This window comes from Leucopleurus acutus, assembly GCF_964270905.1.
Source record: "Leucopleurus acutus genome assembly, chromosome: 13".
NCBI lineage: Eukaryota > Metazoa > Chordata > Mammalia > Artiodactyla > Delphinidae > Leucopleurus > Leucopleurus acutus.
This window is the reverse complement of record NC_139155.1, coordinates 47,738,141-47,766,125: the sequence shown is the minus strand read 5'-3', so window position 1 is coordinate 47,766,125 and position 27,985 is coordinate 47,738,141. Positions and strand designations below refer to the sequence as shown.

Here is a 27,985-nt window from a genome sequence, read left to right as displayed (position 1 = left end):
TGGAAAAAGCAGATATGAACATTGGAATGACTGGGGAACTAAAGCACCCCAGGTAAGAGACAACACAGGACAGTGGCTAAGAGTAGAGTCTGTGGACAGACTGCCTGGGTTCAAATCTCACTTCTCCCACTTAGTAGCTGACTCTGAACTATTTACTTACTCGTCTTAGACCTTAGTTTTCTCACCTGTAAAATGGGAATAAATAGCAGTATCTACTTCATAAGGTTTCTTTATACCGTGTAAAGTATATGTCTGGTGCACAGTGCATGTTGAATAATTGAGGGCTAAAGTTATTATTATTACTGAAATGTGGAAAACCTTACCAGTACCTTTGCAATTAATCTTCAACTCTCTCTTACAGACCAAATGAAAATTATCTCCAATAGTGGTCTTTATAATGTTTTCCTAAAGAAAAGTCAATTAAAAATCTCCTAAATTATCCAAAGTATCCTAAAGTAAACCCATTGTAGCATTCAACCCTATTCTCTTACTTGGGATCTTTTCTAAGTTTTACAATACCTACTCCTGATCTGTAGTACTTAATTTATTGCCCTTTGTTGGTGTTATATATAAAGATTTCCCTTAGTATGGATAGAATACATTTCTTGCCACTTAAGGAAACGTGGCTGATGGGAAATTAGGCTGATGGATGAATGGGAGAACTTTGTGTGATTTAGGGAAATAACATAAGGGATTGGGATTAATTGGGATGTGGTTTCCAGTTTTTGCTTTAGCACTAGGTATGATTCTGGGTAATTTACTTAATCTCTTTGACACTTGCTTTCCTCATCTTTGGAAATGAGAATGATAGCAATGCATGCCCCACAATGAGCTTTGAAAATTAACTGATTAAGACTAATATTTATAAATTCTAAAACCCCATATATACTCATAATTGGTAATTATTCTAATCTACACATTCCTCCTCTAGCATTCTGATCCTTGGCCAATACTTTTATGAGGGAAGAGGGAATACAGGCTATGATCTCCATCTGTTCACAGATTAACTTATTTCTTCCAGACTGGAGAGTTTCTTCCATCCATCCATCCATCCATCATCCATCCACCCAACCATCTTGCATTTATTGAGCACTTAGCTACGTGCTGTCATTGTGCTATGCACAAAGGTTGCGAACATCATGGTCATGGTTTCTCAGAGACTTCTGAATATGTGGAGGTAGCAGATCAACCTGGCCGTTTTAGGGTTTTATGTCTTCCTTAAACCTAAGGAAGAGCTAGAAAACAACTAGAAAGTAGTAAGATTTAATTCAGGTGACATATTGTTTTGGACATTTTCCAGCAGGATAACTATAAAATCAGGCTGACATTTATTCACTAGCTTCCCATGCTTGTTAAAATACTTATCTTGCTGAAATAGTTATTGAGCTAAATTTCATCTAACATCTGGCCATCGTATAAATATAGCAATGAAAACGTGTCTTGTTGCTTACACGTTAGGTATAAATTTTAGAAAGCCAATTTGTGTTTCATTCTTTCTGCGCATTTTCCCTGTTATTTTCTTTAGTGCTTGAGCTAATTTTGGGCTCCTAACTGGAACTACACGCATTCAAATGTTTTGCACACACCTATACAGTAAAAATCAACTTGATTAAGGTATATTGCTTTGTGGTATTTCCTAATGATTGTGAGATATTCCATAAGTTGTTGATTCATTTATGCAACAAGCATGTTTTGAGAGAAATGTCTAAGCCTAGTTCTCAGTGCCGAGGGTGGAGGATACAGAATAAATAAGACACAGTCTTAGCCCTTAAGGAGTTTTAAACCTACTAGGGGGAGACAGAAACCTACACAAATGATTTCCCTACAATGTGACAAAGGTGATAAGAGACGTACACATCCACCTGGCTCCTAAGGCAGCGTTCTCCACTCTTCCAATGGGTTGCATGTTACATAAACGATTGTCCTCAATCCTTCCCTGTGGGTCTGTAACCTCTCAAAATTGAGAGGTTCAAACCGAGAGCCCAAGGGAGTAAACCAGTGCTCATTGAACCTACATTATCCATCTGGGTAGGCAGAATTTGCCAAATGCCCTAAGGATGGATCATCTATTTAGTAACACCAGCCTCATTTGAGTCACAGTTGTTTCAGTCTTCACTTTTTGACTCTACAATGACAGTCGATATTCAATGGTCTATTTTGCATAGATGTGAACATTTAGAATTAAGCCCACGAATACACAATTTTCACTGTCGATATGAGGCTCTACCACACTGTGTACTCTGCAGGCTCTCAAAACTTGTTTTATTATATGGATTCCACCACCATTTCATTTGGTGTTGATTGTACTCGAATATCTAAACCTCTGGTCCTTCTAAATGACGCTTCTAGGATGGGACGTGCAAAAGCTCTGGATGAATTTTCAGAATCATCAAACACATTTTAAAACATTAAACAGTTTATTTGCACAAGCTTAGTAATATGAGATACAACATAATTCATGGAAATCAACCACAATGCTAAGACTTTAATAGATTATCCCAAATATTAAACATTACAGTTTCAATCTCCTTAACATTAGCTCTAACGTTGGAATAACATTTCAGTTAATAAAGAATTGTGAATATGACCATATGTTCAGTTTATTCTCACTAGTTTATCATGAATTACAATTTTATTGTGATTTGGGTCATAAAAGTGATAAATAATTGTTTATATAGTTTCATAATTGCATGTTTATTTAATTAATCCTGAAGAGAATCTAGAAATACATTCTGATGGGTTATATAAATTCAGTGTATTTTTTAGCTCTTGGATTTTAACATGCATAGGTAACACTATAATTGTTCTTAAGTTTAATGTTTACTGTACAGGTTGTATAACATTTATTTGATATCTATTTTCATAGGTTATTGTCATTTGCCAAAGTGAGTGGCCACAGTTTTTAAGCCCTGAATTAAATGTCTTCCATGTACTTTAGAGAGGGTTTCAAAAGTTACTGCTATTTCGGGGTGATCTGTAAAGTATTACAACACCAATGCAATGTACATGATTTGGGGTAAAGAGAGTGAGTTATGTTATGTTACACTTTCCAGATAGTAAATACATCTTTCTAATAATTTTGATGCCATAAACATATTAGGAAAGACAATATTACTTTCAGGTATAAAATATTCTGTTTGCATATTCTGTAATGCTTATGATGAGAATTTACATTGGCTTTCTTTTGTCTGATAAGTTTGTCTGCTGGGCTTGCACTGTCATCCTCAGCTGTCACAAAGGCAATTTCTTTTTCAAATGTTCACAACATGTGGGAACAGTGTCAACAGGCTACAACAGATCACTGGGATTGATTCTAGCATTTGAATTTGCTATTCTATTTTGGAATTTTCTGGTTCATTATGGAGTTTAAACCGGTAAGTGAGTTGCTTGGTTTCACGACCTAAGAAGAATATTCTGTGCTGTTTGGAACCAGACCTCTAATAATTAGATAGCTTAATTCCATCATACATGTTAGCGACATATTTCTCATCTTGTAAAACCTTCAAGACCGAGCCACAGTTTAAGCCAGCACCTACCAACTGCATTAGGAAAAGGGTCAGACGATAGAAAGTATAAGAATTTATGAAAACATCAAGTGGCAGAGACAAAGTGTAAGAATCTTACATTTAAGCAACTATTTAGATACCAGAAAATACTTCCTTCCAGTGTAAAAGTTGAGGACTCTTTGAAGAAAATGTCCTCTTCTATCATGAAAACATACATTCAAATTCTGGGCTCCCAATTTTAAAGGAAGCCCTGCAAACTTAAAAATGACGTTTACCCTTTGTACTCTTTTGACAAACTATACACATTTGCAGTGTAGGGACCACCTTACAATTTGGGGGATGCTCGTTGTACTTTTCCTTAGGGAAGAGACGGCTGGCATTGTTTCCTGGCTGGGTATAATTCATTTATGTCCTTCCAGTTTTTTCTCTCTGATCTCTTTTCTGTATATCTGTCAGCAGTACTCTCCTGGGAGCAGCGAGATGCACTTCATTAATAAGAAGGGATTAAAGGAAAAAGCCCCAGTCTCCTAACACACTTGGACAATTTGATGCCATCCACAAGGCTAAAGACCCCTGCTGCATAGATGCCATTAGAAAGGTACAATTTCGTTACTTTTTACTGGTAGAGCCTTGAGTGAAATATATGCAGGGAAAGCAAAGTGCAAAAGCTTTCATTGTCTGCATGCCCCTAAAATAGTAGGATGCAAAAATATACTTCATGGTTTTTACATTTCTATGGCCTTCCTTAGTAGTCCTTGAACTCATGCTCTTATTAAATATGGAGCAAAATAAAGATTAAAAGAACATTTTTTATATCCTTAAATCACAAATGAAATGTATATATATATATATATATTTTTCTTAACTAACACACTTGCTTTGAATACCTACTATGTGTCAGGCACTCTGCTCGTTGCTGGAAAACAAATGGCAAAAACATCATTCATGAGGGTTTGTTTTTTTTTTTTCCCAGCACTAACTTATTGAATGCTCTAACTGAAGTGAGTATAAAAGTGAGGGTGTTAGAAGTAAACCATATGGCTGAATAAAAATGATCATAAACTAGTAAATTGTAAGTGTATTTGGAAAATGTTTCATTTTTTTCCTTGCTAACTTATTTTTGAACTGACATGTTTGCTGATGGTTGATAGCATTATCTTTTGAGCTGAACCACCCCCAGTTTTAAGCCTTTAAGGGTATATTGTGCAAACATTTGAAAAGATCCATCGTTGGAAATACACCCTAGTTCCTATAGATGGTGCCCCAAACAGGAAGCAATGTGCCTCAGTGGTGGAGGGTGTGGCCAGCCACCAAAGAGGCCTGGGATTTAGGCACCTGCCAAAAAGATGTCAGGGGGACTCCCAGGGACTCCACTGGTGTGGTGTCTCTCTGGGAACCTCGTTCATTACTTTCTTAGCACCGAAGAGAATCAGATTTAATAGTGGTCCTTTATCTCACTGCCACACACACACAGCTGCCATTAACACCAAAAAGTGGCACACAGTTGGAACTGTGAGTAGGAGAAGACAGCCCTTGATTATCAGCTATTTACACGCCACTCTTTGCAGTGATAGATTTTTGCTTTACTATTAGCTTTCGTTCAGTGAAATGGACTTTTTCAGCTCTTTAAGATAAAGGCTAGACTAGACAGTTAAGATAATAGAAACTGGGGTTTCCAGAGACCATTTTACTGACATAAGGCAAAGCAGTATGGGAAAGAACAAGTTATTTTGAAAAATAAATGAGTCAGTAGTGAAAATGCTTAAAAAAACCTATAGTATCTCTACAAAGGAAAGATTGGTCATCTAGTCAGCTTTGAATACAGAGCGTTTTGATGCCCCCGCCCTTTTATTTTGTAGTCATGTTGTTCCTTGTCTCTCATGCATTTTAATTCATTAAAGTATTGATGCGCACAATGAAGATTATCAACAAATGTCATGAAAAGTGGGAGAGTATCAGTGATTGGGACTGGCAGGACTAGTTTACACCTTCTAGAACGAGCAGAGCTTAATAATTAACAAAAAGTCAGGACTCAACTAGTTATGTTCTTACTATCAAAAATATGTCTCAGCTAATGTTTAAATATAGTTAACCAAAATTACAAACAAACAAAACCCCCAGTTTTGCCAATAAATTAAAAAAATAAGCAAAATGGTTAAGTAGTTAAAAGCTTAGATTGTTAACCTCATGTGGCGTATTTGAGGATGTGCACTGAAAACAGATCAACTATTTGAAACCAGCATGCAGATTTTCTTTTTCCTTATGATTTTTGTACGATGGTAAATTTCCACCCACCCCCATAAGATCTTACAAGTCTGTTTGTCCTGAATCTCAGTAGGTGCCTTATGATGTGGAGGTTTTATTAGGTGGAACACATATAGGATTTCTGAACATGCTTTGAATTTCTGGGCTTTAGTTCCATATTACCTTGGGCAGTGAGGAGGAGGAAGGAATATTATGAATTGGAGTTTGGGTTGAAAGTTGGATATTTGAAATATAAATGAAAACAATTCACTAGCAATGACTCTTGTTAATATTCTTTTGCCGAGGTAGTTGAACCTAGGGGAGCTGGTTATAAAAGAGCTTGTTGTATTTGCTCTCTTGAATGTGCATGACTCTATGACATACTCTGTATTTTGCCATTGATTAACTTGATTTAACAGAATAAATATTCAAATGAGGATTGACAATACTGGTTTCGTGGGAGAGGAGGAGTAAGCTGATAGGTATGCCTGTAAGTTGTCAGGCAAGCCTTAACAAAATCTTGATACACATTTTAAATTGATTATTAATGAATAGCAAATAGATAAACTAGATACACATTGGCTTTGGGGATACTTCGAAAAGATTTCTTTTTTTTTAGATTTGAAATTCATGATAGGTTTCTTTCATTCCTCCTTGGTAAATAATGAAATATTTACTGTCTAGACTGAGTAATATGACATGAAACAACAAACTGCACATGTCTAATTTATAACAAATCTGTTTCCTTAATGGGCGGAAGAAAATCTGAGGACAGTTCTAAGGGCTCTTGTCTGCTTTCAGTGCTATCTTCTAGTCATACTGAAGATAGCACCTCTCCGGATGGGTCTTTCCCCTTCTTTTCCTCACCCCGGTCAATGTCGATCACATGCACCACTCCAGGTTTTAGAATCAAGTCGTCGGTCTCTACCTGGCTCCTGTTGTCCTCCACCTCCATGTAGCTCCCTTTTGTTTGCTGGGCAGCTTTGTTGAAGGCTTCTTTAAAACGACGTTTGAGTTCAACATCTGGACAGAAGACATACTCATAAAGGCCACCAGCAAGGACAGCTCCTATTATTGGTCCAGCCCAATATATCTGGGGGAAAGATGGAAGAGTTATAGAGTGTAAGTAGAGTAAAACTATTCCTTCGAACAAGGCACGGATATAGAACTTAGCTGGTTTAAATTAAGAGAGCAAATGTGGGGCTTCCCTGGTGGCACAGTGGTTAAGAATCCGCCTGCCAATGCAGGGGACATGGGTTCAAGCCCTGGTCCGGGAAGATCCCACATGCCACGGAGCAACTAAACCCGTGTGCCACAACTACTGAGCCTGAGCTCTAGAGCCCACGAGCCACAACTACTCAGCCCACGAGCCACAACGACTGAAGCCCACGTGCCTAGAGCCCATGCTCGGCAACAAGAGAAGCCACCGCACTGCAACGAAGAGTAGCCCCGTTCGCCGCAACAAGAGAAAAGCCCGTGCACAGCAATGAAGACACAACACAGCCAAAAAAAAAAAAAAAAGACATAAGTGGTTATTTTTTAAAAAAGAGAGAGAGCAAATGAGTCATGCATTAATAAAAAGGAGAGAGAGAATTGGAAAGAAAATAAGAGAATACATTAAATCTACATCAGAGATCCATATATTGCTAAATAACATTTGAACAGAAAATAAGAAAAGACTGTTTCTTCTTCTCTTTTCCTGCTTTCATTAATTATGTTCTTTCCATTTTCTGATAATCCTTACAGTAAAGATAGGTCCTCTTTGGGGGTACGACTTCTTCAGCTGAAATAGAGGAAAAATTTTCTGGAGAGTACTTTTTTTCTTAATATTGCCATCTTACACTGGTCTTTTGCATAATCACAACCATAGTACAGATTGTATCACTTGGGGCTTTAATTATTCAGTACAGCATGATAAATGGAATATGAGCTGAACCACTTAGCAATCTTGTTACTGCTTGAATCTGTTACATAACTTCCTAAACCTTAATTTCCTCATCTGCAAAACAGGGATAATAATAATACATACCTCATGGGTTGTCAGGATTAAATTGAAATAATACTTGTAAAGTACTTCATAGTCCAATTTCATTGTAACTTGCTCCATTCCATTGTTTCCTAGACAATTTAAAGATGTATGGGACTAGGCTGGCTATAAGTCACTTTCCTCATGTTACATGATTTTCTCTCTCAAGTTTGGTGATTTGATTTAAGAGAAAACCTCATGGTTTGCCCATTAATCTTCTCGCAGAGTGCTTTCATCCTCATGGTTCTTGCACTGATGACTTGGTGGAAAAATCTGTACTGCATTTATGGATAATGGTTAGTTGAGGATTAGCCATTCCATAGGAATTTATTTCAATAACTGGAAGTTTCTATCATATTAGTTATGTGTCTAGAATAAAACAAGTTTTGAGTTTGGATAAACTTCAACACTTGCTTTAGAGCACACGTAGGCTGTAGAATATTAGACATTCATTCAACAGATAGACTTGAGCAACAGAAACCCTGTTTATTGAGCACTCTTTCTCAGCTGGCTACACTCAGTGCTTTTCTTGTATTAACTCATTTAATTCTAATGATGACTTTTGAGATAGATATTATTATTATCCCATTTTATGGGTAAGAAAATGGACACGCAGAGAGGGTGAGAAGCTTGCTTAAGACTTCACGCTTAGCAAGTGATTGAGCTGGGATTTCAGGTCTGTCTGATTTCAGACCTCTCTTTTGAACCATTATACTGTTTTCTACGATACTGCACTTCTCCCATTTGAAAAAAATCTGATGAATCCTTCTGGCTTAAAACACTCTCTGGAAATGAAGCTCACTTAGCAACCTCATTGCAAAATCTAAAGAAGAAATTCAAACTTTAAGCTGAAATTGAACACATATACTGTACAGGGAAATTGTTGACAAAGTGGCTGCAAGAACCTTATGTTCAAGTTCCTTATCTTGAACATGAAAGAAACCATGTCAGAGTTTACCTTCTCTGTGCCCTTTCAAAGGAGAAATGAGAACCCTCCTCTAAATGTCTTTGTGCTTTGTTCCTTTGGTAAGATCTCATTTGATATGTTCTATTCCACAAGCTACAAATCCCGCAAGGGAGAAAAGGGACTGCTAAATCATTATGACACTTCCCCCAAAACACCTACGAGGAAGATGTCTAGCCACATGCTCTCAAAAATAAACAAATCTCAGTTTCAAGTTGCTATTCCCAAACTCATAATGCCCTTTAAAGTAACTTTTAAACTTCATAAAGGTAAAGAAGTTCTACTGCTAAAAATATAGAAAATCCAGAAAAGAAGACTAAAAAATGTTATTACACTACACACAAAATTCATCATTAATATCTTGTTATTTATTGTCTATCCATCTATCTACAGACATACTTAAAATTAGTTGTTAATTTCACACAAGCTTTGCTACAAAATGGACATTCATCTTCTGTAGGATTAAGTTTGTTATAAAATAGCAACAACGGGAAACCTTGGATTCAATCAACAGCTAAGGATTTTCTTGCTACTTAAGTTTTAACTAGTGTACCACAACTCAAGTAATTAATAAAAACATATATTTTCATTCACATATTAAAGTCCTCATGGATTAAAAGTTGTCATTTTTCTAAATTTTATTTACAAAAATTGTTTCAATAAGATGACCTAAAAGTTGTACTTTTATCATAAGATCTATATACTGCCCATTACAAATTTGTATTCCCATTAATGTGGCAAATCTTTAGAGACATACATGGAAATATCAGTGTCAAAGTAACCAATCTCATGGGTGGTATTGTTGACTAAGTTTTTCATGTCTGGGTCCAAAACCTTGCTTTTGATCACTGACACTCATGCTGTTATTTAATGGGATAGATTACTTTAATGGGATAGATAGGTACACTTTTCTTAGAAGTGAATGCATATAGCAGTGGGGCAATTTCTTCTCATTTGCAACGTACATCAAGGTTGAGTGCGTGTGACTGTGTCAATAACCACCGTATGCGTGAGATTAAAACATAAGCGACACCTACAGTGGAAAAGAATCTGAGTATGTATAACTGAATCACTTTGCTGTACACCTGAAACTAACACAACATTGTAAATCTACTACAGTACAATAAGAACATTAAAAACATAAGTGACATATTCTTACATTCATGACTTAAAAATAAAAGATGTAAAAGAGCATTCACGGCATATATACATGAAAATAAAAGTTAGCTCCATTTGAAGCTGGCTGACATACACCTATTTTTATTGGTTATTGTAAATTAGTGTGTAAGAGGTCTTCAAAACTGCCACATTATTCATTTAACGGATTGAAATTTCTTTTTGGTAAGAAACAATTGAAAAGAAATTGACTGTGGTATTTAACAATGGATACCACTGCTCTCTGGAAGCACTGTCCCCACATTAATAAGTAGGGTAGGCATGGGGCTGAGAAGTGTGTCTTTTCTGAAAGTCCTTTCTTTTTCCAGTATGGTTATGGTGATAATAGCATAAATATTTGCACTAATTATTTCTCACCATCTGCAGTTCAAAATGCTTCCCACTCCCATACTATTAACTGGGTTCATGCTTTTGTAAACAAAAAAGGTAAATATTTTTGCAATGGGCTATACTTTTAAGCATTTCTCTTTCTCCTCTTCTTCTTCTTATTTTTTTTTTTGCAAGCATATTTTTCGTTATTGCTGGGAAGGATTTACTTTCAACTATTTAAACACCATATTCATTTCACCACCCTGATTTTAACTTGTTCCATATAGGCAACCTCCATGTTCAATATATTCTGCTGAAGTCTGTCAGATACAGTGCCCAGAGCAGTGCTTTAAAAAAAAAAAAAAAAAAAAAGACTGTCACTGAAGGTCCAGAACTGATATGAGATGTTTTGTAGCAGATCTGTCCTAGTCTCTCCCTAGTCTTTATGAAAGATGTAATAAATTAGGGGTTCAGAGTTGGGAGGAAGGGAAACTAGTGAGCAAAATAATGGGAAAAAAAGAGCTCTCTGGGTAATTGTCCTCAACTGTAGGAAAACAGGCACAATGAACATGGTGGTTACCCAGTGGTTTTCCCAATTTCCCATGATAACTGCAGGTCCAAAGGATCGGGCGGGGTTCATGCTGGCACCAGTGTAATTGATCTATAGGGAAAAAGAATACAACTTCAGACATTGCTGAAACAGGGCTATTAACAGGTAGACTTCATTGCAATGTGCTACCATTTGCCAAGTCAGTTAGAGATGTCCAGATGTTAGCAGCCATATCAATGTTCTCATCACAAAGTTAGCAAAAAAATCACCTAAAATGGACAGACGTAACTGGATACTAAAGAACTACAGCTGTGAAACATAACATCTTCATCCAGCTCTAGGGTGAGGATAAACAACATGGATCAATTACTTAAATGGGCTTGGAAACTTACTGCAAATAAATGTCCAATTGCAACAGAGAATCCAATTGCTAAAGCTATGGAACCAGTGACATCAGTCCGTTTGGAATCACAGCTGGCAAAAATAGTAAACACCAACTGAAATGTGATTATTAACTCCACCAGGAGACCATGACCAGCGCTAAGATTTCCATGAACCTGGAGAGAGAAAAACGCTTCATCTGAATTAAGGCAAGGGAACATTTTCTATGATAACATATCATTGTGAAAGGCACATTTTATCCCTGCAAAAACTGATGATTGGTTTGAGTCTTCTATCCCACCCCTAGTTGAGACACTTGCACCCCTGCCCCCTCAAAAAAGAAGAAATAAATTTCTATTCATTTGGGGCCATCACAGATAATTAATTACTCTTACAATGACCAAGGGGGAGTTTGTGCTGAATGTCCTTTTCTACAAAGGAAGCGAAATATGCCACTGCTGCACTTAACTTATAAAAGAGTTTCTTAAGAGTCTTGTAATTTTATAAGGCAATGATTAAATCCATTAATTAGGTTTAAATTAATTAATATATATTTCAATTAAAATTTAAACCGTGTGTGGTTTTTTCATCAACCCTGGTGCTGACCTAAGAAAGGATATTCCTAATCAGCTAAGAACAAAACTAGGATCAAACGCCAATTTATTTTTTTAAGTGTGACCCTCGATGCAGATCACTTTAAACCTCAGGCACATGACAAGAAACAAAATTGTTCCTTTTGCTAATGAACCAACAAATAATTGTAACAAAAATGCCTTAAGTTAAATATATAGTCAATATAGTCACTGGGAGAGAGAGAGAGAGGAAAAAAACCAACACAATTTTTGTGCTACCCAGACTTAGTGCTATTCAAGTTACTCAATAGCACATAATGATTTCATATGATGTAGTCAGCGTGGCTGGAATCAGTTTTCACCCCTATCAAGAGTCATCAGACGTTCCCTGGGAATAAATTAGCAGTTTTAGGAAGGTCTCTTAAGCCACCAGTTGTCACTTAGTAGTCTATAAGAAGCCTAGAGTCCGAGTGTGAAAACAAGAGCTAAAGATGGTACCGTTGTGACTCCCAGGCCTCCCACCACACTGGGAGGCGTGACCAGATAGAGAATCCCGGCTCCGATGATAGCACCCAGGCACTGGGCTGCGATGTAGAAGACAGACTTGGCAATGCTAATCTTCCTCGTGCACACCATGGCCACCGTCACGGCGGGGTTGATGTGGCCACCACTGATGTGGCCAAAGCACTGGACCATAGTTGCGATGCTGAGTCCAAAGCAGAGGGAGATGAGAACCATGTCGACCGGTAAGGGCTTTTCTGCTCCACCCCAGTTGATGGTGGATCCCAGGCTGAGCAGGACAAAAATAAGCATAGCCAGAAATTCCGCTGTGACGGCCTTCCAGAAAGCTTGAGTCCAGACCCCTTTGAAGGCCACCATGATACTCTCTCTTCTACACAAAGGTCCACACTTACTGAAAGGAAAAACAAATCGGCATCAGAAGCTACCAATCCAAGGTTTATGCCTTTAGGTGAGGATGTCCAGGCCCGCAGTCTTGCCCCACAGTAGGGAGGCCACCCAGCCAAAAGTTATTTGCATACAGAGAAAGAATGCTTCTGGAAAAATCTCCTTAATTACTTAATTATCTCTTAAGGAGATAATTAAGTAATTACTGTTATGGTTATTCTAACAGTAACTATTGTTATGTTATTCTATTGAGATTGTTATTCTAATCTCCTTTGAGTTAATATCCAAAGATCATCCAGTTTCACTGGAAAATTATCTGAATTGTCCCTAGAAAAGAAAATGTCTAAATCAAGTTCCTTAAAGAATTAAGAATAAAGTATATTTACCTTGTAGTCAATTCCCTCAGAGCAAGTTTTTACGTTTCAAGGTACTTTTTACATGTCATTTCTATTTGGAACCTACAGCCATAAAAAAGGGAGGTCTTTTCCAGTTCTGTCCTTTATGGTTCAAATGGCATTCTGGAAATGGATTTGTAGAGCTGACTGTCCCTCCTCTCCCCCATTGGAGACTCTGGATGAAGGCGAGTCCTGCTAGGAAGCCAGGAGGGCTGGAAGGCTGGAAGGCTGTCTTTGGAGAAGGTGAATCTTGTTTGGTGGGAGGGCCACTCGTGGTGACTGCAGGGCCGGAGCTGGGACCCGGGACTGGGAAGGGGACGCTGCCATGCTCTCCCCGGCCAGCGGGAGGAGTCCGGGAGCCCGCCCAGGTCCGGAGGCGGCTCAGAGCCGTTTCAACCGCAGGCCCCAGGGGAGCCGGAGCGCCTGTCCGAGGGCGGGGACCGGCCACCTGGGCGGGGCGGGCTCCAGGCAGCGCCAGTGCACAGACGCAGCGGCCCCGCCCGCTGGGTACCAGGCGCAGGCACCTCACCCGGGAAAGTGCAACCTGGCCTCTGCGCACTTTTGCAGGGTTGAGGGACCATCCCCTCTTGGGCCTGACTCTCCACCCCTTGAAGTTTACCTCTCAGATAAAACCTCCCAAAGGGGATCCTGGAGGCCAGTGTGTACCAGCGGCGCCCCAGGCACCCTGCCCGCCAAGTGCGGGGGACAGCGACTTGGGCAGAGCTGCGGCAGGCAGGTGGGCAAGGAGAGCGGGGCCAGGGAGACAATGGTCCTCAAAGCAGGAGGCTCCGGAGAGCAGTTTTTCTCTAGTGTCTTCCTGACAGCCTTCTCTAAATTCTGCTGGTGCCTCTTCCTGGGGCGGGGAGGGGGCGTGGGGCGGGGGAGAGCTTGCGCGCCTGTGGGCTGGGGGGAGGGGGGAGGATGGGTAGGGCAGCGAGGCAGCCTTTGGGATGGAAGACCCTTTCTTCCTCTTAATGTCTTTGGATCTTTAGAGCTGATAAGGGGTGGGGTTTGAGGATATTAATGGCAAGAAATGGCTAGGATTCCCCTTGGGGGGCAATGGCCCCAGTTACCCCATTATTCAAGACATTTGCCCTTATCCTTCGTCTGTGATAGTGCGGGAGGGGAGAAGCGTGGAGAGCATTTAGCGGAGACTCTCATCCCAGGGGACTGTGAAAAGGGTTAGACAAGAAAGCCAGGTATTTTAACAGATTAGAATTATTGCAGCTTTCCCTCTGACGGGCTACGGAGCACGGGCCCTTCTCCGCACTACCCCCACCCCCACCCCACCCCCAGTCACTTACAGTCCCCAGGAGCCCGGGTCCGGCTGGTTGGGCAGTGGAGACATGCTGTACCAACAAAGACCAGAGGAATGCCGCCCTGAACTTTAGGATCTCAGCTCAGCCCCTGGTCTGACGTGGGGATTTGCTTCAGAGTTGGAAAGAAAAACCCATTTCCTGCCCAAGCCTAGGTGGCTCCAGAAGGGGACCAGCCAGCCCTGTCGCCAGCGGTCCCTTGCCCCAGTGAACTCCTCTAAGTGAATCATGTAACTACGAAAAACCCCAGCTGGGAGGACAGTGACATCACACTCCCTAGAGGAAGAGAAAATAAAGAGACAAGATAGGGAGGGTGGGAGGGAGGGAGATGCAAGAGGGAAGAGATATGGGAACATATGTATATGTATAACTGATTCACTTTGTTATAAAGCAGAAACTAACACACCATTGTAAAGCAATTATACTCCAATAAAGATTAAAAAAAAAAAGGGACAAAAACAGCACTTGGAGCAGGGCAGCCAAGGTGCCCTGGGGGAGAAATGACAAGTATCCCAAAGGGGGAGAAACTCACAAATTGAAAAAGCCTGGCTTCTGAACTCACCAGTGGCCCACGGCTGTAGCCGAGATGGCAAAGGGCAAGATGCTATGTCAGGCGATGGTCCTCTGTGGCCGGATTTAGTGGGAAAAAGGAAGAGGACAAGGCAGGAAGCTAAGGCAGCCAGGTGGGCAGGATGCGGCAGGTCCCATTCCCAGCACAGGGATCTGGGAGAGGCAGGCCCTGTGTACAAGACGCCTTCCTGCTGCACCCTCTCCCTCACCTTCCCTGAGCATTCTCTGTGCATTTGTCTCCCTCTCCAGAGACCTAATCTGAGAAGCTCAGTTGCTCTTCCAACTTCAAGCTTTTATCAGCCAGAGAAATAAAAACCCAACTCCCCAAACCCCCAAACAAGTAGACTCCTTAAGCAAGCCTTTAGCTTTCTTTGAAAACGTGCAAAACGCTGATCTCTTTCCAGGGCAGAGTGACCAACCTCAGTCAGCTGTGAACCCCAAAGTCCCCTGGCAGCACATACATACCTCTGGCTTGACATGCGCTCACCCCAGCTCTCTCACAGCCCCCTTAATTAACTATCGTCAATGTTCCCTTCCCTGTTCACACTCCCTGGAAATGCATCATCACCATTTGTTTTGCTTCTTTCGCCCCAGAACAAAGGGGATTTGTTGATGTGACCGGGTTGTACAGAGCCGGACACATTACTTTCTAGCTGAACGCCCAGCCTGAGCCACTTCTGGACAGCTGAGGCCATGGGTGAGTAATTTTTCTGATGAAAAATACTACAGATAGATTTACCTCCATAGGGTCATTTTCTTGTGCTTTCACAGGTCTCCAGTATCTGGAGGATTTTGCTGCAAAGCATCCCTTTTCTTCTGCCCTCTCTCTGCCTCTCCTCTCTTATGAATATGCCCGGTACCCAGCCCTGAAAGAACCACCCACCTGCCCGAGAGTTTCCTTCTAGATTCTGCCTGAGAAGGCACACGTATCTGTAATGAAAGAGTCAGTCTGAGTTTCATCTTTCGTCAGAGCATTGTTCCCTTAAGGCAAAGAAGGACTTACCCCCACTGCCTGCCTGCGGGTCTGTCACTCATGCCTCCTTTGGCTAGAGGGCAGCGCTCATTGCCTGCGTCTGGGCTTCCAGTGCACTGGGAGTCAGATTACGGCCACTTGTCTGATTGGGCTTGTGGATTCTTAGGGGTGGAAAGATTCTGCACCATGTGGCAATGGCTAAGTTATATTTGAACTTGAAATGACTTTTTCTACCTGATCGCTATAGACACAGGGCATTTCAGGAACACGAAACGCTGGCTCACGTTAATGTTTCTTTAGCTGGTGACCCTTGAAAATGAGGATTTCCCTAAATCTTTATTTGAGTTCCTCCCACCACAGAGAATTGCTGACAATTTGTCTTTTTTTGGGGGTTACATGTATAGTTGAAATTGGGCAACTACTACAGCATGGATTTGCTTTATCCAGCAGTTGAGATGAATTGAGATTTCGGCTCAGGTGCATTTGTTTTTGAGCGGCAAAATATCCAGTGGGTTCTACGTGAAGTTTTGGTTCCGAGAAGCCACTTTTTTTTAACATCTTTACTGGGGTCTAATTGCTTTACCATGGTGTGTTAGTTTCTGCTTTATAATGAAGTGAATCAGTTATACATATACATATGTTCCCATATCTCTTCCCTCTTGCGTCTCCCTCCCTCCCACCCTCCCTATCCCACCCCTCCAGGAGGTCACAGAGCACCGAGCCATATCCCTGTGCCATGCGGCGAGAAGCAGCTTTTGAAGCACAGCAGATAACTGCAGGTCTCTTGTAGCCTGTGCAGCACTGATTTGGATAACAGGAAATAAGGCTGCTGTAGAGTCTCACCTGACTGTTATGTTAACAATTGTTGGGTGAGAAGTGGCAAATTTTAAATATATAGAGGTTGGGTGGGCACAAAATTATTGGGAACTCTAGGTAAATTTAATATCTAGAAACCTTGGGACAGGACTGACTACATTTTTTGTGGGAACCAGTGCCAAATGAATGCAAGACTCCTTGTTGAGGAACTATAAGAACTTCAAGTTCACAACAGCAGGACATGAAACAAAGTGTGGGACCCTTCTAAGTGCATAGGTGTGTGCCCACGAAGGCATCCTCGACTGAGGAGTTTGGTGAACTCTGGAAGGTCTAAGAATTAGTGCCTGTGTCACCATCTCATTCATTTTTTTTTTCTTTAAATGGACCTCAGGCACCTAGAATTGGAATAATCCTAATCCTTGGTGTATGACACTCTGTCATCACTAATACATGCATGGCCCTCTTTTATTTTATAATAGGTAATTAATTACTTTAAAAAAATTTATTTGGTTGCACCAGGTCTTAGTTGCGGCAGGCGGGCTCCTACGTTGTGGCACGTGTGAGCCTTAGTTGCGGCTCACAGCCTCCTTAGTTGTGGCATGCGAACTCTTAGTTGCGGTATGCATGTGGGATCTAGTTCCCTGACCAGGGATGGGACCCCGGGCCTCCTGCATTGGGAGCGCCACGGAGTCTCATCCACTGCCCCACCAGGGGTTAATTCATTAATTAATTGATTACTTTTAAGGTATATAATGAACATCCGTGAACCACCACTCAATCCAACAACTAGACCTGTGATAATAAGTCACATCTACCTATGGGACAGACCCTCCCTCTCCCTGCCCTGCCTGCCTCTCCACCTACCATCGCATTTCACGTAGGAGTTTTATTCAGAATGAGGTGTGGCAAGAAAGAAATACAGGAGAGAGAAGAAGAAAATGGTTATGTTTTCACATCATAGTTACAGTTTTTTGTTTTCTTGTCTCCTTTGGGTCCTTGAGAATTGGGAATGGTTGAAAAGCGCTCATGAGAAAGAGGAATTACAATTTTGAGTGTGAATTGCAGAGGAGCCCTTTAATCCTGTTTCAAGCATTCTCAGATAACAAAGATTGAATTTACATCCTTAAGAATGTGGCTGCACACTGATGGCTGTCCATCAGGGCTTTCAGGCTTTTAAAAATATGCTCCCTGAAAGTCACAACAAACTCTGGTGAGAGGGGAAGGGAGGAATTTCTGGGAATCCACAAAGAACACTTAAAATATTTCAAAATATTTCATGTTGATTCTTAAAGCTGTTTACCATTCAGATTTTAGAATGAGATTTTTTGTAAAGGTGCAAAACAATTTTTTTTATTCTGAAAACTTTGACATTGAGTCAGAAGTGTTGCGAGGTCTTTGAACCCAAGGAACAATGTTGCAAGGCTTAGGTCTGTCCTCAAGAATGAGGCCTGTGGTCCTATCCACAGGAACCTACCGAAAGTGGCACTCCCTACAGCTGCTGGTCACTGGGGGGACATTTTTCAGGTCCACGCTTTGTAAGTTGCGCTCAGCTCATTAGCATTCACTGCATGGCCTTGGCAGTTCCCGGCACCATTTTGCAAAGGACCAGCAGAACTTGGTTACCACAGTTTCTCAGACCCTTTCCCTTTCTTCTGGCTGGCTGATCACTGCCAGTCCAGTTCCTAAGGGATGGCTGTTCCCATCCAGCGAAGGGCCACCCTAACTGGCACAAATTCAAACTTATTAGTACTCTCGGCAGAGAGGTTCAAAACTGACCAGGGATTAACCCTTCACCTACTGGCGGTAGTTTTTCTTATTAGGTCTTCCTTATTATCCTTTTTATATTTGAGATGGTCTTATTGGTCTTCCGGCGACACGTTCAGTCTTGTGCAATAACCACCTACTTCCCTGGCTTTTCTTTAAACTAGGGACAGAAACTTCCAATAGGATTGTCTGTGACAATGCATGCAGCATATGATAATGGAAGATATCAGCTATAATGCACTTGTGATAGTAGAAAAAGTATGAGGCAGCGAGCCCTGGCGAATATAAGTAATAGCTTCTAAGTTGACCTGTTTTTTTTGGTTTTATTTTTTTGCGGTATGCGGGCCTCTCACTGTCGTGGCCTCTCCCGTTGCGGGGCACAGGCTCCGGACGCGCAGGCTCAGCGGCCATGGCTCACGGGCCCACCCGCTCCGCGGCATGTGGGATCTTCCCGGACCGGGGCACGAACCTGTGTCCCCTGCATCGGCAGGCGGACTCTCAACCACTGCGCCACCAGGGAAGCCCAAGTTGACCTGTTTTTGAACTGGCCTAGGCCTAGAGCCAAATGAGATTCGGGATCTAAATTGTTTTTCTCCCATTGGTAACCTTGCAAGGGCCTAAATTCATTTAAAGATGGAATAACAATTTATTGATGAAATCTTCTTGACTTTCTTACTATATAGTGCTCTGATCTTTAGGAAAAGGATGGTGACATGGTACATTGATTTAAAATCAATCTTGTGTGTCAGGCAAGCTTGTGAGTTTTTGGTTGAAGAGCTTTGTGAAGTTGTAGGTCAGTAACATATGAGAAAAATGAAAGAAGGGTAAATGAAAATTACCAGCACTCGGCAAAAACTAGTGATCGATGCACTTTGCTCCTAATTTTTAATCTACTATATCACATTGTTATCCTTGGGAGCTGATGTATATCTGTGGGATTTGTAGACCCCTTTTCCCATCCTGGCCCTCAGAACTTTTAGTATTCCTTCATGTGTTTGGAGATTGAAGACTAATTCAAACGCACTAAAAATGCCAGCAGTACCTCAGGACCAGACAGGAAGTGTCTCCAGGCTGGCAGGGACAGACTCAGTCACATCTCACAAATCTTATCTTGCTTTTCATGAATCTCAGTGATATGAATCCTCCCCCAGAGCACTTATATATCATTATGTTCATGAAAAACAAACAGATAAACAAACCAGCAAAAGCAGCAGCAGGCAACCCCCAGCACCACCACAAAGGGCTTCCGTGGACATTTGTTGCCTTTTCAAAGAGGGGTTACCTCACTGTTATAGTAATTCAGAGCAGTTGCTGGAGATACGGTTCACCACCGAAAGAGAAAAATAAAAATAACAATCAAAAATCAGCAAGGAACCAAAAATAGTTTGACTTAGCTTCCTTTCCTCAGTGAGGTGAATCTGACAAAACATGGGTCTTGGTAATGGACGTGGACCCTTCCACTCTATCGCTGCCCCTGTCCCCTTGCCCCATGGGGCCAGGTTTTCCCGTTTGGTTATAGCAGGCGCAGTTTTCTTGATTCAGGTCCAGGTGGATTCTGCTTTGGCTGGCAAGTTGTACTCTGCTGACATTTAAGGCAGGAATTCCCTGGGAAAATAGTCAAGAGATTCTTTTGGTCCTGCTGGCAGGGTTTCAAAAGGTTTAGGGTTCCCCTCTCTAGGCCAATGGGCAGAGAGAAAAGGAGGGAGGGAAAGAGAAACAGAAGGACTGTATTGAGTGACTGTATTTCATCCGAAGTTTGTACAAAAAAGCAGAAATGTAGTTGGATGACTGGATACTTTTCTTACCCCTTATCGCCTACCCAGCTACTATGACAGTTCAGAGTTTGGTTGGGCGTTTTAAAGGCTGCTCAGACATCCACAGTCAAAAATCTGTTTTCTGGGAAGCAAAGGACTTTGGGATCTAATGGGTTGGAGTGAAATGTTTGGAATGGTCAATAATATGTAAAGTGTAGTCTGTAGTAGTCATTGTTCCAAAATTTAAATTAAATTTGAACATATTAAAAGCCAAATCAACATTTTGGCAATTATTATCACTTCTACAAAAAGGTTTGGAATCCTTATGTTTTTAATAGACTAAGGAAAATAGTCCCAGTTTCAAGGAAAGAGCAAAATGCTTAACATTCTGTGTGTAAAAAGGGGGAGTAGATAGGAGTAGACCGAAAAACTAGGCAGTTAAAAGAAATGCTGCCTTTTCTTAGAAAATGAACATTTTCTAAGAAAGGAGAAGAAAGGGTCATAATCTGTGACCATAAAAAATATGTGATAGACTCTCAACGGTCTAGTTCTTTAAGAATTTTCTCTGATGACCCTTCTCATAATTCAGACTAAACTTTCTCTTGCTTCTTTCCTAAATGATCATACATCCTTCTCTTTAACCTCTGTATTTCCTTTTCTTGTACAATCAGAAGAAATCTACGTGTGAAGAAATTCACAAGACCTCTTAGAAGTGTCAAGCCTCATTGATGATTTCACCATACTTGAATATTCTTTTTTTTTTTTTTTTTTTTTTTTGGCGGTACGCGGGCCTCTCACTGTTGTGGCGTCTCCCGTTGCGGAGCACAGGCTCCGGACGCGCAGGCTCAGCGGCCATGGCTCACGGGCCCAGCGGCTCCGCGGCATGTGGGATCCTCCCGGACCGGGGCACGAACCCGCGTCCCCTGCATCGGCAGGCGGACTCCCAACCACTGCGCCACCAGGGAAGCCCAGAAGTAACATTTTTTTAAAAACCTCTGTCTTATGGATTAATCCAAAATGTCTCAGCAAATTTTATTTAAAAAATAAGAAACTGGGCTTCCCTGGTGGCCATGGCCGCTGAGCCTGCGCGTCCGGAGCCTGTGCTCCGCAACAGGAGAGGCCACAGCAGTGAGAGGCCCGCGTACCGCAAAAAAAAAAAAAAAAAAAAAAAAAAGAAACTGCCTTTATGTCATCTCCTCATTAGCTCTTTGGGAAAGATAATAAACGACATTCATGGCTCCACATGTCCACTCAGGCCACTGAGTACGGCTGGAAAAAAATAATACCATTGAGGATGGATAATTTTACAAATTTATAATTTCCAAAGTAAACTTACTCCTCAATGACACCCAGAAATCCTATTCGTTCCAAATCATCTGTCTCTCATTCCCTGGAAGACTATAAAAGGCACTTGGAACAGTTCTTTGCTCAAAAAGATAAAATGTTTTGGAAAGATGGAATTACAAAGCTGCCTGAAAAATGGCAGAAGGTAGTGGAACAAAAGGGTGAATACATTGTTCCATAAGGTTCTTAGTGAAAATGAAAAATGTGTCTTTTATTTTTACTTAAAAACCGAAGGCACTTTCTGGCCAGCCCAACATTTTTTTAAGTAACATTTTCATTTCTAATTGGAGGGACTTTTAAAAGAACAGTTTAGTGAACCAGGAACACACTGACATAATGAACTATGCTTCCCACTGCTATCTGAGAGGGATTAGTACAACAGAGCATTGTAACAAGGTCTAAACAGTTTTACAGACATACTCAATGTATAGTTCATAGTTTTCTTGTGATACTTTTCTGTGTACAAGTCTTTATAATCACCCAAGGGGACATACAAAAATCACTTTATAAACTTTCAAGAGCAATACAATTCTTCACTGTTATTATTATTGCTAATAATTCCATTTAAAAAATGAGAGCTTGTTGAGTAGATGGAAGAGGTAATACCAACATTATTATACCCTTCAATAGCGGATCACATTGAAGACCTCACAGAATAAATATGCAAACTTCATACTACCCTTCTCATTCTGCACAACATTTTGAGTAGAAAAATTGTGGTACCATATGGCTCACGGGACGTCAGAGACAGAGATTGTTCGTGTCAGAACTTGTGATGTTCTCAATACCTTGACCTCAGCTGCGATCACTGGGCCCGCCTGCAGCCCAACATGGGTATATAGCTCCTCAAATGCCCCAGAATATTGTGTAATCCTCTGAACCTTTAGTTTTGGTGAAAGGAGAACAAGTGTCTCCATAGTTAGTGAGACTGAAGTCCTAAAGATTAGTTACCTGTCAAAACTACACAGTCAAAGGCTCTGAACTTTGGGGCTGGTTGTCAGCCAATGGTTATCTTACAATACTTGCTTTTTCAGGACTCAGACCATGTCATAGTTACTTGTACTCCTGTAGCATCCATGGTACAGAATCTTGGCAGGTGCTCAATAGTTGCTAGTAAAATAAGACTCTTGGTGCCTGGAGTACCAGAGACCAAATGATTTACACCAGATTATGCATGAAGTGGTGTTCTACTTGTGAAATAAGTGATCTTCACATCTGTGTAATTAACATGTGTTGTATTGACTAGTGCTCTGAGAACACTCATAGGTGCTTCAAATATACTTGTGGTTTTCTAATTTATAGTAGTAATAGTCTTATGTATCATTTATACATTTTATTAATTTCTTTTGTCATTACTGTCCTGTTTTATAATTTTGCATTAAATGTTCTAATAAATATAATCACTGAATAGCATAAAAAAATTACATGGTTGAGGACATGATCCAGTCCTAGAATTTGGGTCCTGAAGATTTCACTTTAACCCTTGGAATTTGTTCACTTCTACAAGAAAGCTGAGCTTTGATTTTTTTAGTTGCATCAGAGCCTCACTATGTAACACACTGAGTCAACAGGCCATACAATACCTTTTAAAAGAGAAAGTGAAAAATGAATCCATTTAACAATTTTTCCCCAGTAAAATTGCTGCTGTCTGTATAAAGCTAAAATAAGACAGCAAGATTATCAACTGTCCAATCTTCTAGAGTTACATTTCAAAATCAACATTGGAAGCAGAATTTAAAAACTGTGTGTTTATAAAATCAGAATGTCAAGAGTGAACTAAGCAACTAATCAAATATTTTAGGACATTTTGAGGTATCTAGAAATAAGTTAGCTTAAACAGTCAGTCTACGTTTCCTACGGCAAAACATTATAACTGTTAAAACGGTGGTGGTGGGCCTACAACGTTTTGAGATTCTGTTGTATTTCTGTATGGTTGTAATATTAAATTGATAAGAAATTAACTAACTACCATGAATCCAGCTGGCTGGTAGTATGTGACTGCCCTTGTGGAGTGGCTTTGGCAGGGTATTGAGCACAGGGCTTTCCCTGGTTCAGCAGTGCAAACCCACCCTGGGGCCCTGTACTGCTCAGTCTTCCCTCCTCATGCTCTGGCCAGGTGTTCTCTGGCGCCCCGGGGCTGTTCCATGGGTCCCTCGAACTCCTCACCTTCCTGCTCTTTCCCCTCTCTTTCCAGGTATGACCTCAACCCTTGCATCACAGTGAAAACAAGCCTTCAGATGAGAAATCCTTTGAATTCCCTTGAACAAACCTAAAAATGCCTTGCATCTGGTAATGCTCTCCTCCTTACCTGTTTCCTATGGGAGAAGTATCCCTGCAGTGTCTTGGAGGGATTCCTTCAGTCCTGTTCTGCATCCCACCCATTTCTGCCTCCTAGTACCATTCTCTAATCCGATCTTGTCGATCAGACTTTACAGTTGAAAAATTACTGAACCCTCCAATGAACATTTTGTTTATGTGAACTGTGGGTATTGACCCTTACCGTATGAGGAACTGAAACAGAGAATTTAAAAATTGTTTTAATTTACTTAAAAATAACAATAATAAACCCAGCATATGTCAACTAAATCGAATTTTCAAAGAAAAAGAAATATATTTATATTCTTCAAAGCAAAAAGATTAGTGAGAAGAGTAGCATTGTTCTATGTTTTTGCAATTCTCTTTAATGTCTGGTTTAATAGAAGACAGCTGATTCCCCTTTCTGCTTCTCCGTACGATCTGTTGTGAAATGATTGTCTGGTTGAAGTATGGGAAGAGAATCCTGCCACACACATATATGGAGCCGGAAAAGAGAGGTCTATTTTAATAACTTTTTCAGATAATTGTAGATAATTTTCTTTGATAGTACACCAAAACTCAATAAGTGGTTGTTTTTTTAAAGGTTAGTGTCACTGTAGATGCTGAAGGCATCTTAATGAATTTTCATACCTTGTTACTTTAAAATCTATTTTCTACTTTGAACTAGTCTTCTAATAAGGCATCATTTTGAACATTATGTTTGGTCATTTGGAATCTGTTCATTCATTGACTTATGTGGATCTTCCAAATGTTGGCATACTTTATTTTATAATATCAAAAATATCATATTCATCAGTGTCACCACCAATCACATCAGAAAAGTATTAAAGTTTTGAGAGCTGTCAACCTCACAGTGGCAGACACAAATTTTCCAAAATGATAAGCTTTTTGAAAGCTCAAATATTATTATTGGCAACAAATATTGTCAGTTTTTCTGGAAGTGATGGGCTCATTTGCTCATTTCCAAGAAAATGTCAGCCAATCACTCAATTTGAATAGCCGTAGTTTGTCAGCCATTCTTTAAAGGAAGAATCGTATTCCATGAACAAAGGGGCTGGTTCAGCTCACGAATCCATCAGTCCTGAAGATAGCCAGCACACTCCGTCTGTAGCAGAAGTACTTTATGTTTACTGCTCATTTTGTCACAGAGAACATCACAAAGACCTCCACTCAGTGTCAAGATTTAATAAAATTAGTAATTTTTTGCTACATCAAAGACATTCTTAAGTAGAACTGACACTTACTGTACTGCATGTGATGGTGAGGACACCCCTGCTAAGACGGTTTTGATGCCTTGATTCCTGACAAGGTGTCAGCAATTTTACCCACCATGGCTTTTGTGCTGACGATACAAATGTCATACAGTAAAAAAGGCAAGTAACAAAAAACAAAAGAACAGTTAGGGGCTTCTCTGGTGGTGCAGTGGTTGAGAGTCCACCTGCCGATGCAGGGGACACGGGTTCGTGCCCCGGTCCGGGAAGATCCCACATGCCGCGGAGCGGCTGGGCCCGTGAGCCATGGCCACTGAGCCTGCGCGTCCGGAGCCTGTGCTCCGCAACGGGAGAGGCCACAACAGAGAGAGGCCCGCGTATTGCAAAAAAAAAAAAAAAAAAAAAAGGCAAGTAACATCTCATTAGGATTAGGAAAACAGCCATGATCGCCCAGACCCCCTGAAACATCTCAGGGACCCCCTAGGGGTATGGAGACCACTCTTTGAGACTCATAGCTCTAACCGATTATCCTCACGTTCTGTATCTTAATTCTCTACTTAATATTACCTCTTTCAATTGGGAAAAGAGCTCACCAAAATAAATCGCCCCTCGACCCCAATGACCTACCAGTAAATCTACTTTCCCCTGTAGAGCCAAATACCCTTAAAAAATTATCTCCATTTATTGTCTCTTTTCTCATGTTTTATCCTTTGGTACCGGTTATAGCCTAGTGTCTGTCCCTATCACTTCCTGTAAATGCTCTCTTCATGTACTCAGGCCTTCTCTGTTGTGTGACTCTAGAGGAAATGCCCCAGCCTTTACCTTTCTCTGCAGCACCTGGCCCCGCTGACCACTCGTCCATCATCATATGTGCCAGGGTTTGTGCTAAGTGCTTGGCACGAGACAGCTCATCTAATCTGTGTGGCATCCTGATGATGAAGCTCCAATTATTATTCCATCTCACAATTAAAAAAAAAATAAGAAAAGTGCCCAAGGTCATACAGCTCACAAGTAGAAGTGCAGAGTCTCAAACTCGGGTCTCCATGACCCCAAAGCCACAGGTCATGGCACCACAATATACCCCCTTCTAGAAACACCCCCTTCCCTTGCCCATGACATCATTCTCCAGGTTTGTTGTTATCAGTTTCTCAAACTTCTATCACTTCTGTTCCACCTTCACCATTTTTTCCATATCTAAGTCAACTCTTTACAATTTTATAAATTATATAAATATATATGTATATAGTTGACCCTTGAACAATGTGGGCTTGAACTGCACAGCTCCCCATACACGGACTTTTTTCAATAGTAAATACTATAACACTACATGATCCGAAGTTGCTTGAATCCACAGATGCGGAACCGCGGGTCCTGAGGGTCAACTATAAGTTATACGCCCATTGATTTTCGACTACTCAGAGGGTGGTCACCCCTAATCCCCGAGTTGTTCAAGGGTCAACTGTATTTAAAGTCAACTCGGATTTTTACTCAGCGTCAATCTATGCAACAATACATCGGTCTGATATGCTGGTTAGATTTTTATAATGCATATTAAATTCAGTATATAATTTTCAGAAAAGTCTCTTCCATGTACCACCTCAAGCCATCTTGCACACCATCAGTGTGTATATGCTGTTTCCATCGTGAGGAATGACCCCCGTTTTGAGAAAGGAGGCCAGGAAGAGAGGACTTAAGGAGGAAATGCCTTCTGTCAAGATGAAATGAAAAGAGGAGGAAAATGAAGATTTGTGTTCATCTCAATTGATGGTGGTAAAAAATGGTTGGCCCTTCAGGCCACAGAGATTAAGGAATGTTTGATAGAGCAGCACAGAAATCATTACAGAATTAATTACTTCGGGATAAAGGATGGTGTTTTTCAAGTGAAAAGCTCGGGCTCTACTGTCCTTCGGAAACTGTTATGCAGATCAGAGAACGACTGAAGTGGCAGCAGTGCTGTCCTCAGACCCTGGCAGTGGGGCCCTGCCCTGGACCCCTGCATTAGAAGGCTCTGCCTCAACTCTGAGTGCATCGTCCTCCTCCGGTACTTAGAGCCCCTGTAGACCACACGCCCCATGACTGGGACTCTGGAATTCTCTGTTCTCGGGGCCTGGACCGGCCTCTTCTTTGGCATCCCTCCCCCGCCCCCCTGATCCCACAGCTGATGTGCACAACCTTGGTCCCAGCTGTGGCCAACGAACAGCTGTTACAGGTGCATGTGTATGGAGCTTGGACTGGGATGTCCACACTTGTGCATGTGACACTCCCCATGGGGTAGTGTGGCGCTGTGACTGGGAAGAATAAGGGGGACCCAGTCATGCCACTATCAGGAGTAGACTTGATTACCCCCGAGTCAGAGAACTGAGCCAAGGAGAGAGAAGCGATCCCCAGGAAACAGGAGCCTCAGTTCAAAGGGAATGTGTACTGCAAATTCCACCATCAAGTTGGGAACTTGTCAATTTAAGACCAAGACATGGAGCGTTATGTGCGATTAGCACCAAGACAAGAGTCATAGAAGTCACCACTGTGACCATTTTGATACAGATCCAGTTGGAACAGGGTAATGTAGGACACAGAACAACAGCAACAGTCATGGAAACAGGATGACAGAAAGGGGCCTGAATGGGATGAACACAGAAAATTGTCCCTTACCTGCATTTGGCTAAGGTTTTCCCTAATTCTTTAGAAAAAGGGAAGTAGAAGTTTGTGAAGAAACTACACTAAATATTGTTTTTGGTTTCAATCAGATACATATATATTGAATAGCCTCTATCTTTCAGGTGTTTTGCAAGGTGCTGGTGTACATAAAATAGTAGGAAAATCAATTCCTGAACATCAATAGTAGGAAAATCAATCATGTGGGAGAAGAGACTTCAGGTGGAAAAGATTGAAGAT

At 41.1% G+C, this 27,985-nt stretch overlaps 1 protein-coding gene across 2 annotated transcripts; it reads right to left on the bottom strand.

Annotated features, from left to right (window-relative positions):
• Positions 1-6,564: 6,564 nt before the first annotated feature.
• AQP4 (aquaporin 4) lies at positions 6,565-15,950 on the bottom strand (the record flags this gene model as incomplete). Of its 2 annotated transcripts, XM_082852831.1 has the most annotated exons (5): positions 6,565-6,843; positions 10,806-10,886; positions 11,168-11,332; positions 12,227-12,641; positions 15,919-15,950. In XM_082852831.1, 5 exons carry the CDS (start codon positions 15,948-15,950, stop codon positions 6,565-6,567), a joined length of 972 nt encoding a protein of 323 aa, XP_082708957.1. The 2 variants fall into 2 exon arrangements, with proteins under 2 accessions (XP_082708957.1, XP_082708958.1); XM_082852832.1 differs by lacking the exon at positions 10,806-10,886.
• Positions 15,951-27,985: the final 12,035 nt, after the last annotated feature.